Genomic DNA, 16,767 nt, shown 5'->3' with positions numbered 1-16,767 from the left:
AATCAACATGATAAATCATGTCACTGAACTCAGTACAGACACAATACAGGGCATAGGTATATGATAATGCCTAGTTATTGGTGGCTGACCGGAACATCCGACCTAGACGAATTTCAGACAACCCATCCCCCTAGTCAATATTTGTAAGCCCAATTTTCTGATCATTGGCACAAGGGGCCTTGGACGTCCCGGTCATCTCGTCCCTGGCTGCGTTTTCGGTAAGCTGTTATTGATGAGGACTATGTCATCAATTGTTTTCTGTATTTAGGGAAATATGCTGGCCAAAGACTTGTAAGAAGCTTTTGTGTATTCTTCGCTGAAGTCACTTAAACCCTTCTCTTCTGAGATTAAAACATAACATCAAGGCTTCACAATCCTAATTACCTCTAAATTCTACAAACTTGTTCACAGAAGATGCAGACTGGCAGAAAAGTGTCAGGTTTTAGGAATTTGAAATTCTGTTCCCAGGGTCATTCTTTTCTGATGTAATTCTATAAACGTTGTGAAATTCTGATGAACTCGTCCTCACCCTTCCTGACAATGCCTTGCAATCGCCGTGTGATGTTTTCATGGAGAACAGTATTTTGGACAAAATGGTCAATTAGGTTGTGACTTTGCATGAAGTACATCGGTAATTTCCATTTTGCAGATATTGGAGTAGGTCATTCAGAAATGTGGTTAATAATCACCAGTGTCTGTCCAGTATCCTGGATATTTATCCAGCATATGGAGAAACACTGTCTTTAAATAATAGGAATCTAATCTTGCCAATGGCGCATCTTTCTTACAAAATGCTTTTGCTATCTTTAGAACCTTCCTTTTCTCTCACCAGCTCTATAAATTTTTGCCTTCTCTTGATCAGAGAAGGACACTCTCCATTTTCCGATGGCGCCCTCTGAAGTGTCATACTTGTTTGGCTTAGCAACATAGTACCTGAAACACAACAAGTGAATTTTACATTAGTGTTTAAAAAAGTTGGTTAAGAAGTCTCCAGCTGATGACTTATGCAGAGTTTTGCATTTACAAAGCACCCTAATATGTTTGCAACTAGCACAGATCAAAATGAGCTGAGGATCCCTAAGAAGCCGCTTAATAATCTTGCAGGACAATTTTCAATAACAACTACCAAATAAATTAGGGTTTGCATGGAAGGTACCAGTACTCAGACAGCCTGAAAACCTCCCCGCCAATCTCAAACATGTTTTTTTGTTTCTGTATTCCAATTTAAGCTACCGGTATATGTTGTGAATGGCAGAAATTGTATGGAGCAATTTATAGAGCTGTATTAGATTCACAATATTCTGTAAGTCTCTGACCATCATATCTTTTATTGCAACAGATCACCCAATTATTGATAATGAACTTGAACTTTAAACCCCGGGTTCCAGATTGCCTTGTCAACCTTGTATGCATTTAAATGTATTAATTTGTCTCTCAGCTTAGAGGAAAGCCAAAAATTAGGCAAATAATTTCATAACTGATTTAATTACCTCATGATTAGCATTTGCAGTCAAAATGAGCGGTTGGAAATTTCTCCATTTGAAAACTTTCATAATACCGTAATGTTTCTGGTTTACCTGTCTCCGTCCTTGACAGCTGGGACCAAATCAATTTTCAAGTACTGTTGACTGTAATCAGTGTCTCTGTACTTTGCCATGACTTTCATGGCTGGCCCATCTTTTCCAATCCACACTTCCATGTCATCGAAACCAATTGAATTGACAGCTCTCTGCAGAACACTATGGAAACCATTCATAACTTTTTGTGAATGCAATATATAGCCATCTCCTCTCCGTTCAGAAAATGGAGAACTTTCTTCTGCCGAACACAAAAATCTATATGCTGTTTTATCCTCGCTGGAAGATGATCCAAAAAGGGAAAATAGAAGGGAAAGTCCCCAACTTGACCTTTTGAGGTGATGGCTCATATCAAAGGGCAGCATGATATCAAATTCATCTGGTTTACAGACTTTGAGATCTTCATACGAACTTCCGGTATACTTCCAGTTCTGGTCCAAGGCCACTTTGTACCTTTCTCTCAGCAATGTTGTAAGTTTGGGTTTCAAAGTGGCTCAATTTTCTCAACCACGGTCTTTGCTCTTTCCATACGGCTCTCGGAAATCTCTATATCATTGGCATAAAACTCATCCATGGCTGTATGCAACTATTAAAATTAGATAAAAGTGTACAATTTAAATAATACAATAATATGAAAAATATATATGCCTGCTAAATTGCTCTTTTGATAAAAAGAAAATGAGTTGTCCATGTGACATGAACAAACTCTTTATAAGAATATTTAAATATGCTCACAGAAACTTCTCTCTTGTTTCAGTGTTGCAGCTAGGAATTTTAATCAGGGACACTGTATCCCATTACTGCTTACTTTGGGCGACATTTTGCACATTTTGGGGACAACATGCGTCAGTTGTCTATACAATTTTGCATTATTTTGAACAAATTAGTTGCACTGAATAAAATTCAAGCTAACAGGAACGTGTCACTATGCTGGAATTTCAGGCATTTGTAGTAGTGTACCATATCTGCTATCAATTAGAGTTCAGACGGGCAAAAGTCAAGCACTTATGATATCAAATGCAGCGTTTTAATTACTTTGAATCATAGCTAGCTCTGAAAGCATGTAAGTGAAATCCTCAAAATAATTATGCAAAACAAAGGTCATCGTCAGACACATATTGTACTTGTAGACTACACCCAACACAGTTGGTTCATGAGTGCACCGAGGTGACTCGCAGTACTCAAGAATGCGGGACAACATATTCCAATCACGATTCCTCCAGCTCCCCCCCCCCCCCCCCCCCCCCGCTTTATTTGCGAACGCAGCCTAGGCCTTCCGTCGTCGGATTTGTTGGGATTCCTGGAGGGATTTGTCTCAACTGGACATAAGAGGGGTCAGGGTGCTTCGTTACCTTTTTTTCGGACTTGAGAAACTTCAAATTGAGATAAATATGAACATTGTGTCGAACGGACAAATCTACAGAACAAGTTGTGTGTGAAATGTGTGGGGTGAGAACACCGCCAAAATTATCTTGAAATCTTAAATGATGAGATAAGTTTAAATAAAGATTTCAAGATAATTTTGGCGGTGTTCTCACCCCATAGAAATGTGGGTATGGTAATTAGGCTAAGCCTACACTTATTGTCGAAACTGGAGTATGAGCAGCAGCCACGGACTTATAGAGGCTGCAGCTACCTCATTATAAAATCATGACATGTGAGCTTACCTTTGATTTTGAAGCACCCATTTTCAGTTATCCTTGTTTAAATCCTACGCCAGATATTGTGGGCTGAATCCACTTTGTGTCCCCGGGTGTCGGCAACAGCTGCTACAGCAGACTCTTTCGTTTTCGTTTCGTGGAATTTGATGTCGGAATACAGTGCACATGCGCGTAATTTCATTTCGCGGAATTCCGACTCTGCCATGTCCTCTGTCTGTAGTGAGGGGATGGTGGCAAAACGGAGACCTATGGAAATCCCATCCGGTTGGGTGGTTCTCTGCCCGGCCAGCTGAACTGGCCTCACTTGAACTCACCACTGAACAGCGCAGCCAGCGGCACAACTAGGGCAGGCAAACAGTTTGTATCGATCCGAGCTCTCTATCTCTGGTCGATGGTCGATCTGTAAATGTGAGATGCGCGCCCCCCCCCCCCCCCGAAAAAAACAAAAAAAAAACAAGAGTATAGGTGTATGTCAGGCAAAAAGGCGCAATTCCATGCAAAGTACCGCAGAGCGTACTGGAAAGATAACCCTGTTGTGCCTGGCCCGTATTTAATGATTTTTTTTTTAAAGCTGTGCAGAATAGAAAGGAAGCTCAACCATTTTATCTTGATATTGTGACATATGCGAGATCACATCTCTGTTTGGCTATGTTTTTCTAAAAGGATTCTCACACAAATTCCTTTGTCGAAGATTCAAAATAACGACAACAGTAGAATAACATATTCTTTCATTTCTGCAAGTAAAAGGCGCAATGCCTATGTGGTGAGCATGTTTCTGCCGTTGGCTGCGCTGTGCTGAGGGGCAACAAACTTTTCTCTACTACTATACAGAGCAATATGCTGGAACATGCATACACTTTAATAGCTGTACTACTACTACTGTTATTAGGTGAGATTAAAAGTCCAAGAGAGAGGGGATGGGGACATCAAGTGTAGCCTGGACAGTTCACACCATAAACTTTGCAATTTTCTGTTGATTGGAGGGGTCAAATTTTGTCAAACGTCTACAATTTTGGCCAGATACTTAGGTCAAAATTCTGTATTTTCTTTTGAGGTTATACAGCGCTAGAGTAAATAATGGGGATTTAAAGTAAACATTCTGTCAACAATGTCTTGGTCCAAAGTCGAAAAGCGTGGATTAAAATCATTTTAAATATGTCTACGTATCTGACCTGAGGCAGTGCACCCCCCACCCCCCCCTACCCCCGCATTAAAACTCTTTGGAGATACTGACATGATAAAACATAAAAGACCCCTGGCGGTAAATGTTTGCCTGGACAAGGGGATTTTTCGCTCTGCATTGATGCAATGATTATGATTTGCTTTAACCTGAAAGTTCTACTCCCAACCAAATTCAACAAAAGAACAATGAAATGCAGTCATGTTGATGATCTTACAATATCAGTAGACTTATCGATGATTTTTGCTTTCATGATGTTGTTGTTGTTGTTGTTGAAAGTACATGTACAAGATCACAATACATGGGATCCTGTTAGAAAATTGTATCCCTATGAGGTAAGCCTCCATGTATAGAAAGCGTATTTGAAGATGTCATGATACAATTCAACAAGGTGATGTTGGGGAACTTGGACTGTAGCCTTCTGATTCCTATATTTAGCAATGACAATGGTATTGTAAACAATATATGAAGAACAACAAATCTATCTGAGTGTCCTTCAGGTTTTTTTTACCACCGATGATGGCTAAGGCTGTTTCTGCCCTCCATGTACATGTCACAATGGATGAGAGAACAGAAGCAGACTTTATTTGTTAGGCTTCCCAGGGCTGCATAGCGGGTACCAGTTTATGATTTTCTGTCACTCAGTCATGGTACTGCTCTGGATGTTACTCTTGTGTTCTATGTCCATTGTCACCTCTGTTGGCTAGAAGGCTGGTAGGAATTTTGGGATTTTGGTGAAGAAGTTGGTCAAACTTTGGCAATGGTTTTTATAATACAGAGTACACAGTCAAGGAGCTAGTGGAGCAACGAAAATATAGAAAATGTTGGCTGAACAGCTTACGAGTATAATTTATGAACAAAGAGGAGGCCCACACACATTTAAATTGACCAATGTACTTTTAAACACTCAAACACCATGCATGCTTTGGTCCACATCCATTGTTTACAATGGTGAGAGTGGACCTGTTTACCGGGGACTAGGGTACAGGTTAAATTATAATCAATAACACGTCAGTCCAAATGTCATTTAAATGTGAAAAGTAAAATGTCACAATTTTTATTTAAAATAATGAGAAAACAATGACCACATATCTGACAATTTATGTCATTAAAAAATTCTGAAGAATTGTCAATTGGATTTGATATTCACTGACTGTGTATTACAATTGTACAAGATGTGCCATTGTAATGCTAACAAACAAAACTTTGGTTGAAAATATATCTTACAATTACTTGAAGATTGCTCTCGCAAATGAAAAAGAAAAACACAAAATGCTCCAGTACTTCTCAAATGACACAGTGACATTGAGTGAACTCCTGAAGGAAAATGCTACAACACCATCCGTAAAGAAAGAACTAGCTCAGGTCGTAGAATTTTATTCTGTACTCAGGAATACCATGATGTCCCTCCTGATGAATTTTATCTACCATCCACTATCGTTGACAACCATAATAAATAAGAATATCAGTCTCAACTTCCTTTTTCTGTTTAACACACATGGCTCCTTTCACCCTGCGTAAACCAATATGGCTCCATTATTGAGGGTGGTATCAAAATTGGTGGTATCTGACTGTACTTGTTGTGTATGTGTGTGTGTTTGTCTGTCACAGTATACCGATGTCATACAGGAACATATATGGTTTACACTTTATACACTACAAATTTTACTGAATGAAGAAACTTTTAATGATTTTTTTTCATTATTTTTGTTTTGAATTTCAATAACAGTTTCTTGTTCTACTCCCGCCAGCATGTTGAGAAACTCAATATTCATTTTGGTAACTCAGCCTGTACATGTGTGAACTACATTTTTATCATTTACAAATGAACTCTGGTCTGGACTGACATTCCGATTTAAACACTACCAGTATATTTTATATGTAGAGATGCTGGATTGGCTAGCTAGATAGTGAATGTTTGCATACATGCTTTGTGGAGTAAAACGAGAACTTGTAATTGAGACAAAAGTGAAAAAATCTTCAAAAGTTACAACGGCTGTCCCTAATTGCGGCCTATGATTACTCCACAGAATGATTTTCACTGTGCATGGGTACACAAAACATTTCATTTGATGAGGACAAATTTTCCACTCCCAGTAAGGAGTATCTATTGATGTATTTTGGTGAATTTCACGGTTTCATTTTTCCATTCAGTCAGCACCACAGATTTAGATATAAAGCTGTTTAGATATCACTTGACAGAAATGGTCAATCCGTGATTTGATCACACAGGGCTGTTAGGCTAAGATTAGAAACTGCCATCTATAGTTTGATCAAGCATAGGGATGCAGGGAGCAATGCACAGCACATTATCAGACAATGCGAGAGAATCCACAGCCTGAATTTTGTGCAAAACCGCTCGACATCCGTAAACAAATTTTGAAATGCTCCTTACTGGCAGTCACGTAGCATTTATCAAAGGAACTGCCAAATTCTACATTATTACACATCAACAAAGTTTTTCAAGTTTCATTTCCTACATATTGCTTCAACTAAACAAGGGTCACAGGTTATTTTAAAATTACTGCCAGCTGACTTCATTTGATAAATTTATCAAAAAATTCCAAATGGGCTAACCTAATGTACATACAACACATTATACTACATCATTAAAGGTATACTGTCACCTGTTCCAATTTTGCCATAGTTACCATGGAAAGAGAAAATCTAACCAATCACAGAATTTAAGCAGGTGTCTGAATTTTAAAAACAGCGCCATCACATGGGCATTTTGAATGCCAAGGAAAGCCCCTTTTACCATATATGGGCATATTTAGATTACAGGTGACTGTATACCTTTAACACACTGCACAAGCCGTGTGTGCGCCCTGGGTATTTCAGTGTGAGAGAGAGTAGAGGGCTTTTACTTTAAAGACATCCAACATATAACAATAATTCTGACACTAACAAGTCAAAGATTATCAATGACAGTGGCAATGAGAAAGCTTAACCGTACAGTGAACTTCAATGCTCATTTTGTGAGTTGCTCAGCTGGGATTGGAAATCTGGTCAAGACACTGATGTTCTTGGATCCATAGCAACAAGACCTCAGCTGTCTGTACTGATGTTGAATCGCTATATACAGTAGAGGTGTTCACAAGTAATGTTGATGTTAGAAGTCTACTGAATGTGGAAAAAATAAACAATTTATCCGTAAACACAGATCACATTTTTGGAAAAAACGCATGCAAGAACACTTAAAACAACTGCATTGGCCACTGTCACTGCTTCAGTGAATACTGGAAAAGACATTGTAATGGCTCAGGCTCCACCAACAGCCACACATGCAACACTGACAACAATTTGTTGGGGTTTCCAGAAGCAGAGTTCGATGTTGCAATCCTGCAGCTATATTTATCAAGTTACAAAACCTGCCACTGTGAACAGTGCTTTTTACAGGTAAGTAAAGTCAGAGCTCTGAAGCCATGTATAATTCCTTCAGAGATCAGCGAGTTACTTCAGGTGACTGACATATACACATATAACAGGATTGTAAGACGAATCTCGGTATATAAGTACAGCTCTTGGGGCACTACACCAGGGGTCTCCCGGGTAAGAGCAATCTGTTTTTATGTTACTAATCATACGAAAGGATGTATTTCCACAACAAAAGGATAAGCAAATTATACATTTTTATGAAAATTTATTGTCCATGTGTTTTTCCAAGCTGTTGAGAACACTGAACTCTATACATCATGGGTTTGAATTCTCCTGCAATTGACATCCCATTTGTAGACTATTTCAAGTAATGCAGAGTTTAAAAAAAATTGCTTTGGTCAAGCATTATCATTATCAGTATGTACATTCTTCTGGAAATTTCCCAAAACTTGAAGCATTCATTAAAAGAAGCACTCAGGACTGTTTTTTTGTAACAATTTTGTACATCTTATTTTGATGCAATCAACTAATATTTGACCCTGAAATAATTGGCCAAATGTTGGATTGTTGAAAAGAGTATGGCTTCAGTGCACAACCCTAAGACTCTGACATTCATTTTTAACTACATTTTATTTTAAGTTGGTGTGATTGATGGCGTGTTTTATACTGAATGATACCATTCACTTGAAACAGCAAGACTGCACCATGCTGTAGAAAGTGTTTAGCCTAGATAGACAAAGTCCTGCTAGTCCAAAATAAACGTTTGGTAGGCTATCATAATTTGAACTTCTCTGAAAACACTCCTTTTTTTATCCGTCTAGTGAGATTTGCACACATTTTGCCAAGTCAAATATTGACCATTAGCGGTACAATAACACATTTAACCCTTTACCTGCCAGACAGTATCTTTTCCCATCTGCCAAGTCAGTAAAAAGCCGTATTGAGCCTATTCAGTCTATCTTCACCTACTTGGCTTCATACGTTACAGCAGCTTTAGCCCTTGCAAATCATGTCTACAGAATCTCTGTTTTCAGGGGCCTTTGATGTTCAATTTATTGTTAAAAAAGCATATACGGGACCTGTTATGCTTCACTAGTTTTAACCAACTTGACGTGATGGTGACATGTGATTGGTAGGATGAAGGTTAAAAGAGGGTACTGAGGATAATGCTGTGTATTTGCATCGCATCACATAATAAAATATAGGGCACCAAGGACAATACTTTACACAAAGTCTGATTTGAAAAAAAATTCATTCCATTCTGAACATCAATGTATAAACCAGTTGATTCTGCTTTGAAAAACATCTGCATTGTCCCAAGAGATCAAGCAATCTACATACAAGGGAAAACAAACAAATCTGTGTAGCAATTGGTAAAATCAGTCAAGGATTAGCATATCTCTGGTACTGAAACAATCACCTGTTAAATGCAAACTACAGAGAGAAAAGCTTCTCATGATTCTATCACTGTGATCTGTACAAAGTTGGTTTCCCTTGTAAAAATTTGTGACACACTGGACGACATTGCTAGATACAGTTTGACATTAACGATATCTTGAAGAAAATAAATTGATGAGAAGAAAAGATTTAAAATACTGCGTAAAATAAAATAAGACATAACCAAAGTGTGAATACCTGGTACATTAGCGTGGCAAGCTACAAGTTTGGTCCAGTTTTACAGTTCAAAGCAATATCTATATATGTACAGATAAACTATGACCAGGATTGGCTGTCAGTATTAATGTCCACCTATCAGGAATCATCTTGAAAATATAACAGCCAATCACAATCAGTCTTTCATATTTTCAAGGGACATCACTCAGCTGGTACTTGTTGAGACTACTGCTTCAATTCCGTGTTGCTGTAGCTGTGCTCGCAAAAGGGCGTTTTCCTGTTTGTATTCTTCCACTTGCTGTCGGAGCAGTTCCGCATCCACCGACAACCTCTCCGTTTCTTTCAGACTCTCTGCCATTCTGGCGTTGGCCGTGCGTAATTCGTGGATGTAGTCGCACGTTTTCGCCAGGATTCCTCCTTTGCTCTGTGAAGATACAGAGGCCTGATAAATATGTGAGTGGTTCTAGCATTGTAAGGATAAAATGTCACAAATAAAGGAAGTACACCATCCTCATACACATACTACTCTCAACAAATATTGCATATGTAACAAGAACTGAAAACATGAATGGTACATTGGTACTGGTAAAAAAGGAATGAAATGTAATGGAAGATGATCTTCAACCCCTTTCACCACTGTGGTTTGGTCCAAACTTATTGTCATTGATATTTAGCGTGGACCTTATTACAAGGAACAGAGGCAAACAGGTTGAAGACTAATTGCTCTAAACAGACAAATATTTGTAAAAAAAACATGACCAAAAGGATGATATGTCACAGGAATGACATTCAGGATACGAAAGACACATATGCAGTACCACTCTGTCTACTAGACATTTTGTGGTGCACTTTTCCAAAGGTTATGTTTATGTAAAAATCAATATTTATTTTTGCCGTAAATAGTAGGCATAGGAGAAGCAGCCATTTGGATTTGTAATTTCATTCCCTAATATAAAAAACTTTGTACGGTAACCCCTAATGTTTTAAAGTTTTCTTGAGGAAAGTTTTATCAAAGTTTTGAATCTTTCAGGCATTTAATACAATATTACTGGGTGGGGTTTTCTTCTAATGAAAAGTTAAATCTACCAAAATAACACATAAATTGTGTTGTCAAAGAGGAGATTTTGTTCAAAATCTCCTAAAATTCAATACAATACAATACAATACAATACAATTTTATTGGATGTTATTCTGTGAATGAATCCCTTCCTTAAAACTCAAGTACATGTAGCTTTTGATGTATTTTCCTAGAACATTTTCCTGTTTGTAACAGAGTTTCTTCTTCCACTCAAAAAATCATGCCAAAAAGTGTTGCATTCAGCTTGCCAATGCTCTCTGTAGCGTGTACCATTATTGTCCAAACTGAGTTTTGATAAATGAATTTACGGCTTCACCTGCATTCAGTTAGCAACAAACATTGCAGTGTCACAGACACTACATAATATTGATACGGCTAACACTTTCTTGTCTCCATCAACATAATTTGTAGTGAAGAAAACCGAAAGTGTTCTTGTTTTCTGGAATAAAAATACTGGCAGTATTATCAAATGTTACCCTGTTACTGTCTGTTTAACCTAGAACATAGTAATATTGTAGTGACAAAAAATCATCAAAAATTACGGCTACTGCTACTGGCCTTTTAAACTTTACTGCTGGGTGGAATTGAAAAGATCATAATAAACTCACCTGTCCCTGTTTGGAATGATCCTGAGCACATTCTGGTACAATTTTTGAAAGTTTGACAATCCAGTTGTTAATTTTGTCTCTCCTTCGCCTCTCTACCTCATTGTGAGTAGCTCGCCTCCTTTCATCCCTGGCTGTCCTCGGTCCATCTATCTTACCTCTGGAATACAGCAAATAACAATGATTTGTTCAAAAATGCATTGATAATACTTTTAGAAGGGAAGTGTTTCAACATGCTTTGGGGAGTATAACAAGAAACTGTAGTTGACATACAAAACAAAAATATTTAAAAAATCCCTTAAGGTTACAAGCTACTGTTACTGTCCTGTAATATTGAGACAGCAAGCAGAAGATACATCTATGCAAGTGCTCTATACTGATATTGTTAATGTAATATACAGGGTCCACATACTCTCAAAGCCACTTAAAATTTAAGGACTTTTTTTCATCGATGTAACAGGACTTGTTAAGGTCCCAAATACCATTTTCAGTGTATCACTTTTTACAGTACATCATTTTTACATATCACTGTACGTACAGTTTTCACAAATCATGACAGATCAAAATGTGATTTCAAAACACTGTGGATTGGGATTTCAAAAACCAGTGAATGGCTTATCATTTTCCTGGACTTTTGAAGACTTTCCAGAAGGTTTTAAAATTCAAGGACTTTCAAGGAGCTTGCAAAACTTGACAGTACTATAGTTTGATCAAAATAAGTGTACACACATGAATCAAAATGTCATGATTAAGCAAAACATTCACAACTCTATACTCTTTGGTTAAGGCTATGGATTGGAAGGATGACTTCGTGGAATTGAAAATACTAGTATGCATGTGTATTCCAGGACACTGGGTGTGACTTAATTTATAAAAGTAAATTTCGCATTAAACGTTTTGTGATGTAGCAATGAAATTTTGGACACGGTGATATGATTGATTTACACAGTCATTTAAAGCCTCTATTGAGTTTCTACTTTACTGCATAAAACTATATTTTGTCACTCAAACCCTTGGCATCCTTCTCAAATGAAACTATCTGGATGACACTGTAGGTGATGATGTCAATTTCCTCTATGATAAGGAAACGTTACTGGATGGAAATTTTAACTGTGTGAGTTATGCCATATTGTTGATTGAGTACAGGTGTCTTGTGGCGTCACTACTGTTTGGTCCAAATCAAGTGCAAATGTACAAGATTAATTGCGCCCAAGGACACTAATGTTTAGAAAGTGTGATATTTTTTTCACACCATTTTGAGGATTATGACAAAAGTTCAAAGGTGAAGAAATTACAATTCACACAGAGATCATAAAGGAACTGCGCAATGCAAACTACAACCCCAACCATGACTGAAGGTGCAGTGTAAGTTACCACTGTGAACTCAATGATGAAGTAACCCCCACGCCCCCACAACTGACCGGCATGCGTCTCAAACATGCAAAGTGTTGTCACAGCTACTATATCAAGTCTTGTTACCTAATAACAAGTAGTATTATCATCCACTATCGGAAAGAGGCAGGCAATCTCCATACCCCAACGTATTGTCAATAAAGTCAACTGCACAATATGATTGGTTAAAAACAAGGTTTTGTTGGAGAACGAATAGCACCTTCAGTTGTGGTTTGGCTTGCAGTTGGTGGGGGAGTAGCCATAGATGACTGAATCTTTGTGTCCAAAAAAAATAATGTGCGTGAAAACAATAGTCAGGTACTTACGGACTAAATTGCTGTGTCCTTGGTGCAATGGATCTCTGTGCACCACTGGCGAGCACATCTTGTGGTGACATCATGACATAAAATTGACCAACTGAAAAAGATGTACATTTTTTTATAAATCTGCCTCATTTTGTCTTCTTTCGCCATCATGTCAATAAAGATAAACTGATGAGGGGATGGTTTGTGGATGAAAGTAAGATACTGTAAGGAATTGGTTTCTATTTTCAGTTTATAGTTTAACCATGTGACTACTGTTTTACACGAACACAGTTCTTCCATCATGGTTCTGAAAATGACACACCTGGTTTCACAGAGAAGACCAATATTTATACACGTACCCCCGGTACATAGAAAAGATTGACAGAAAACATATTCCTTGTGTGATTATCTTTTTCAATCTTATACTTTGATGTTATTTTCATTCACTGGCTAGTAAAACATCAATGTTTGACACAGCTGTATTGTCTACAGGCAATCAGAAACATTCAATGTTTTATCCAAAGTCATCACAGAAATGTATGAAATGACAGGTAGCTACATGTACTCTAAAACATTTCATTGAGTGAAGTGGCTCAGAAAACTGTTCCTGGTATATGCAGACCACTGACAAAAGACAGAGAACTTCAAGGAGACGATTCTGCTTGGAGATAGCCATGCAGTATTTCTATGCAACATGCACTAAGGAAATATTGATAAATTTTGTCTAATGTAAATGCTCATTATAAACATTCAGCAATTATACATGTTCAACGACATAAAAACTGAGTTAGAAACTTACAAATTATTGTAACAACTGAAGTAAAAAACAATTGATACCGGCTGCAGCTACATTGCTTTGTGAAAAGATCTGAGAGTTTGAAGTGTCAAGACAGATTTGACATTGTACAAGCATTCTAGAACATAGATAGCTGCAACACAGCAGCTCAAGATTTTGGCAGGGGTTGTGGGCTGAACAGCAAAACCAGGATGTTTGACCCACAACCTAAGTCAAAACCTCAAGTTACGATTTTGTGGCTAGAACACAGTATGATGTGAAGTAATTCGTACGAAATATGTTTGTATATGGAATGGACGAGAATGGCAGACAGTGTTCTCCCCAGGCCATTTTAGCGTAGCGGTCCCGCTACGCTTTCGCCTCTCCCCGCTACGCTTTGATTCTCCCCGCTACGCTTTAAAATATTCCCGCCATCCTTTAGTTCACACGCTCTGCGTAGCTACCAGCTGTTGCATGCATTGTCTACACATAGCGCTCACTGCAACTTTCAACCTGGTGAAAGAGTGGAAGGTGTGAAGTATGGTATGCGTCCGATAAGTTGTCCATAAGTGTTGAGAGGAACGTTAAAACAATAGAAGAATCGGCTGGGTTGTTCATAAGTTTTCATTCTACAACGACTGTTACGACCAACAAAGACCTAGTATACATCGAGGACAAGTATTCACAGAGCTTAGCCCTGCGTACGATGCTGTGTGTTCCGCTACAGCTAATAGCCCCGCTCACCACAGCCCTGCAAAGACCCGTACGTAGAGTTGGTGACTTCAAATCCATTTTTGGACTTGACGTAAAAAGCCAAATTACTGCCGAAATTCAGCGTTCTTGGGCCCAAGTCGTATCCCTGCCTACCTCAGCTACTCGATCGCTTCCAAAAATGCCAGTCTTTTATTCTTTTTTGGTAAATAACCGTCGATGTCGGCAACTCTCTCGCTAGCCCTGCGTACGTACGCAGTGTACGCTGTGTGTTAGGAACGCACACAGGGAATGCACAGCGTACACTGCGTACGTACGCAGGGCTAGCGAGAGAGTTGCCGACATCGACGGTTTATTTACGAAAAAAGAATAAAAGACTGGCATTTTTGGAAGCGATCGAGTAGCTGAGGTAGGCAGGGATACGACTTGGGCCCAAGAACGCTGAATTTCGGCAGTAATTGGCTTTTTACGTCAAGTCCAAAAATGGATTTGAAGTCACCAACTCTACGTACGGGTCTTTGCAGGGCTGTGGTGAGCGGGGCTATTAGCTGTAGCGGAACACACAGCATCGTACGCAGGGCTACACAGAGCTCAGAGTTAGGCGGTGTAGCACTAGCGGGGCCTTTGATCACATTCCCATGCTTTGATCAACAAAATGGACCGCAAAAGAAACAAAAGAAGCAGTTGACTAGTGAGGTTGATTATGATTTTACAACGATGATCTTTTTTTGTCCGAGTACGATCACGATCGCGATCGCGTTCACATTGCATAAATTCCAATATGGCGGCGGCCATGTTGGCCGACGTGTTTAACGTGTTGACATTGATCCTGGCGTCGCGTGTGTGGTTCCACTCTGACACGTTCTCTGAAAGATTTTACACCTGATTTTCAAGTGATTCTAGTCGTACTTAGTTCATATATTGTGATCATCTTAGTGGTATTTTTAAAATCAAGAATCGAACAACGATGTTCAGTGGCAGTGGTAGTTATGCGGGGGGGGGGGGGGGGTGGCCGCTGGTTGAAATTGATCCCCGTGATGAAACATTATTTCGCGGTGTTTGTCGCTCAAAAATGATATAAAACTCAGTTACATTTGAATTGTGTAAAGCTTAAACTTGTGAATTTTCCTCTTTGTTGGCAATTTTTGACAATTTTATTGGCAATATATGTATGTATTAATGGAACTCCAATATCAGACGAACCTTTCTTGCTTTCAATCTGAACTTGCTGTTACTGTTTGAATCATAAGTATCCGCTGACCTCCCTCCGAGCTCAGACATTTTCTCCGTTCTGTACGGAGCAGGTCGTACAATTTGCATAGTTCATTGCGCATGCTAAGTAGACATTGCCAATATAATCTACAAGATTTTTTCGCTTTACCTTGTGAAAGAACCTTGTTTTACGGGGTACCAGTCAACTCGCCCGATTCCAACTCGCCCGATACCAACTCGCCCGATTCCAACTCGGCCGATGCCAACTCGCCGATACCAACTCGGCCGATATTATTTTGCAATTTTATGAGTACCTGGTACGCTAGCTCTGCATGGCAGGGCTGTGTGTTTACCGGCGTTATACGGAGGCTGTATAACGCCGGTAAAACACAGCCCTGCCATGCAGAGCTACTGGTACGCTTGCTGCGAATCCGTAGCCTTTGCCAATCGGGTAGCTTGGTCATTGGAGTGGAAGAATATGACAAGGAGTGGCAGGGCTCGTTTTTGCAGCAACTGGTACGCATAAAACGTTTTATTTCTAACAACAAATATTTCTAACATAGAGAACCACAGGTGCGGCTTAAAATATGTGCCAACACGGAAAACTTTTTATTTGCGACTTTCACGTTTTGCAAATCTCTTGAAAGAATAAATTTCGTTTGGCTTCTTTACGTATAGGGATAGTTACTGCGTACTGGCTCCCCCGGGGGGGGGGTAACTCCATGGCTAATAGTACGGGGGGGGGGGGGGGGTCCTCACGAACATGGAAACCCAAACTAATGTGATAACAGTTTTGAGCAAAAAAACCTACCCTTTCTGATACCATACAATATAATAATCAAATCAGTCTAAGAACAGTCGGACTGTTCTTAATATGTGTGATCGTCTCAGTCCACTTCCACTGTAATTGTGTGTTGATGGAGGCACTGTCAACCGGATGATACCATCACCATCCAAGGCACCATCAGCAATATGATCAATATTAGGGGTGGACCATTTGATATCCTGGGGGGGGGCTTGGAAGATTTGGGGGGAAAAAAGATGCCAGGTGGAGTTGCTCGAAAAAAAAATCTGGCTTTAAGTGGCTGATGGAAAAACAATTATGGACCATTGCGACTCGGAAAAAAAATCTTGGCAATTGTTCGATGCACACTGCAGCATCAATAAAAATCAAGCAGTAGCTCTGGAGTTTTATAAAGCATAAACCATTTCAAGCTTGAGGAACAATAACTTAGAATTTATTAAACGAGGACTGAAATAAATACACAAACAAAAACAC

At 39.0% G+C, this 16,767-nt stretch overlaps 2 protein-coding genes across 5 annotated transcripts in view; both read right to left on the bottom strand.

Annotated features, from left to right (window-relative positions):
- Positions 1–677: 677 nt before the first annotated feature.
- On the bottom strand, positions 678–3,440 carry LOC139128896 (uncharacterized). The gene is made up of 3 exons (XM_070694595.1): positions 3,245–3,440; positions 1,578–2,163; positions 678–933 (listed from the first exon to the last, which is right to left on the bottom strand). The coding sequence occupies exons 2-3, from the start codon at positions 1,940–1,942 to the stop codon at positions 807–809; spliced, it is 492 nt and encodes a 163-aa protein (XP_070550696.1). The 5' UTR covers positions 1,943–2,163; positions 3,245–3,440; the 3' UTR covers positions 678–806.
- A 2,001-nt stretch (positions 3,441–5,441) lies between these two features.
- Positions 5,442–16,767, bottom strand: part of LOC139128895 (upstream stimulatory factor 2-like) — a 29,503-nt gene continuing 18,177 nt past the window's right edge. For 2 of the 4 annotated variants that reach the window (XM_070694594.1, XM_070694593.1), the window contains exons 6-8: positions 12,812–12,902; positions 11,097–11,253; positions 5,442–9,834 (exon numbers count right to left, since the gene is read on the bottom strand). In XM_070694594.1, the coding sequence (XP_070550695.1) occupies positions 9,616–9,834; positions 11,097–11,253; positions 12,812–12,885 (450 nt within the window). In that variant the 5' untranslated portion in view covers positions 12,886–12,902 and the 3' untranslated portion in view covers positions 5,442–9,615. Of the gene's footprint in view, positions 9,853–11,096; positions 11,254–12,811; positions 12,903–16,767 lie in introns of all 4 variants that reach the window. The other 2 variants (XM_070694591.1, XM_070694592.1) reach the window with 1 other exon arrangement.

The sequence above is a fragment of the Ptychodera flava genome, unplaced genomic scaffold, assembly GCF_041260155.1.
Source record: "Ptychodera flava strain L36383 unplaced genomic scaffold, AS_Pfla_20210202 Scaffold_77__1_contigs__length_564769_pilon, whole genome shotgun sequence".
NCBI classification, from domain to species: Eukaryota; Metazoa; Hemichordata; class Enteropneusta; family Ptychoderidae; genus Ptychodera; species Ptychodera flava.
The sequence above is the reverse complement of the archived record's forward strand: the minus strand, read 5'-3'. Positions and strand labels throughout refer to the sequence as shown.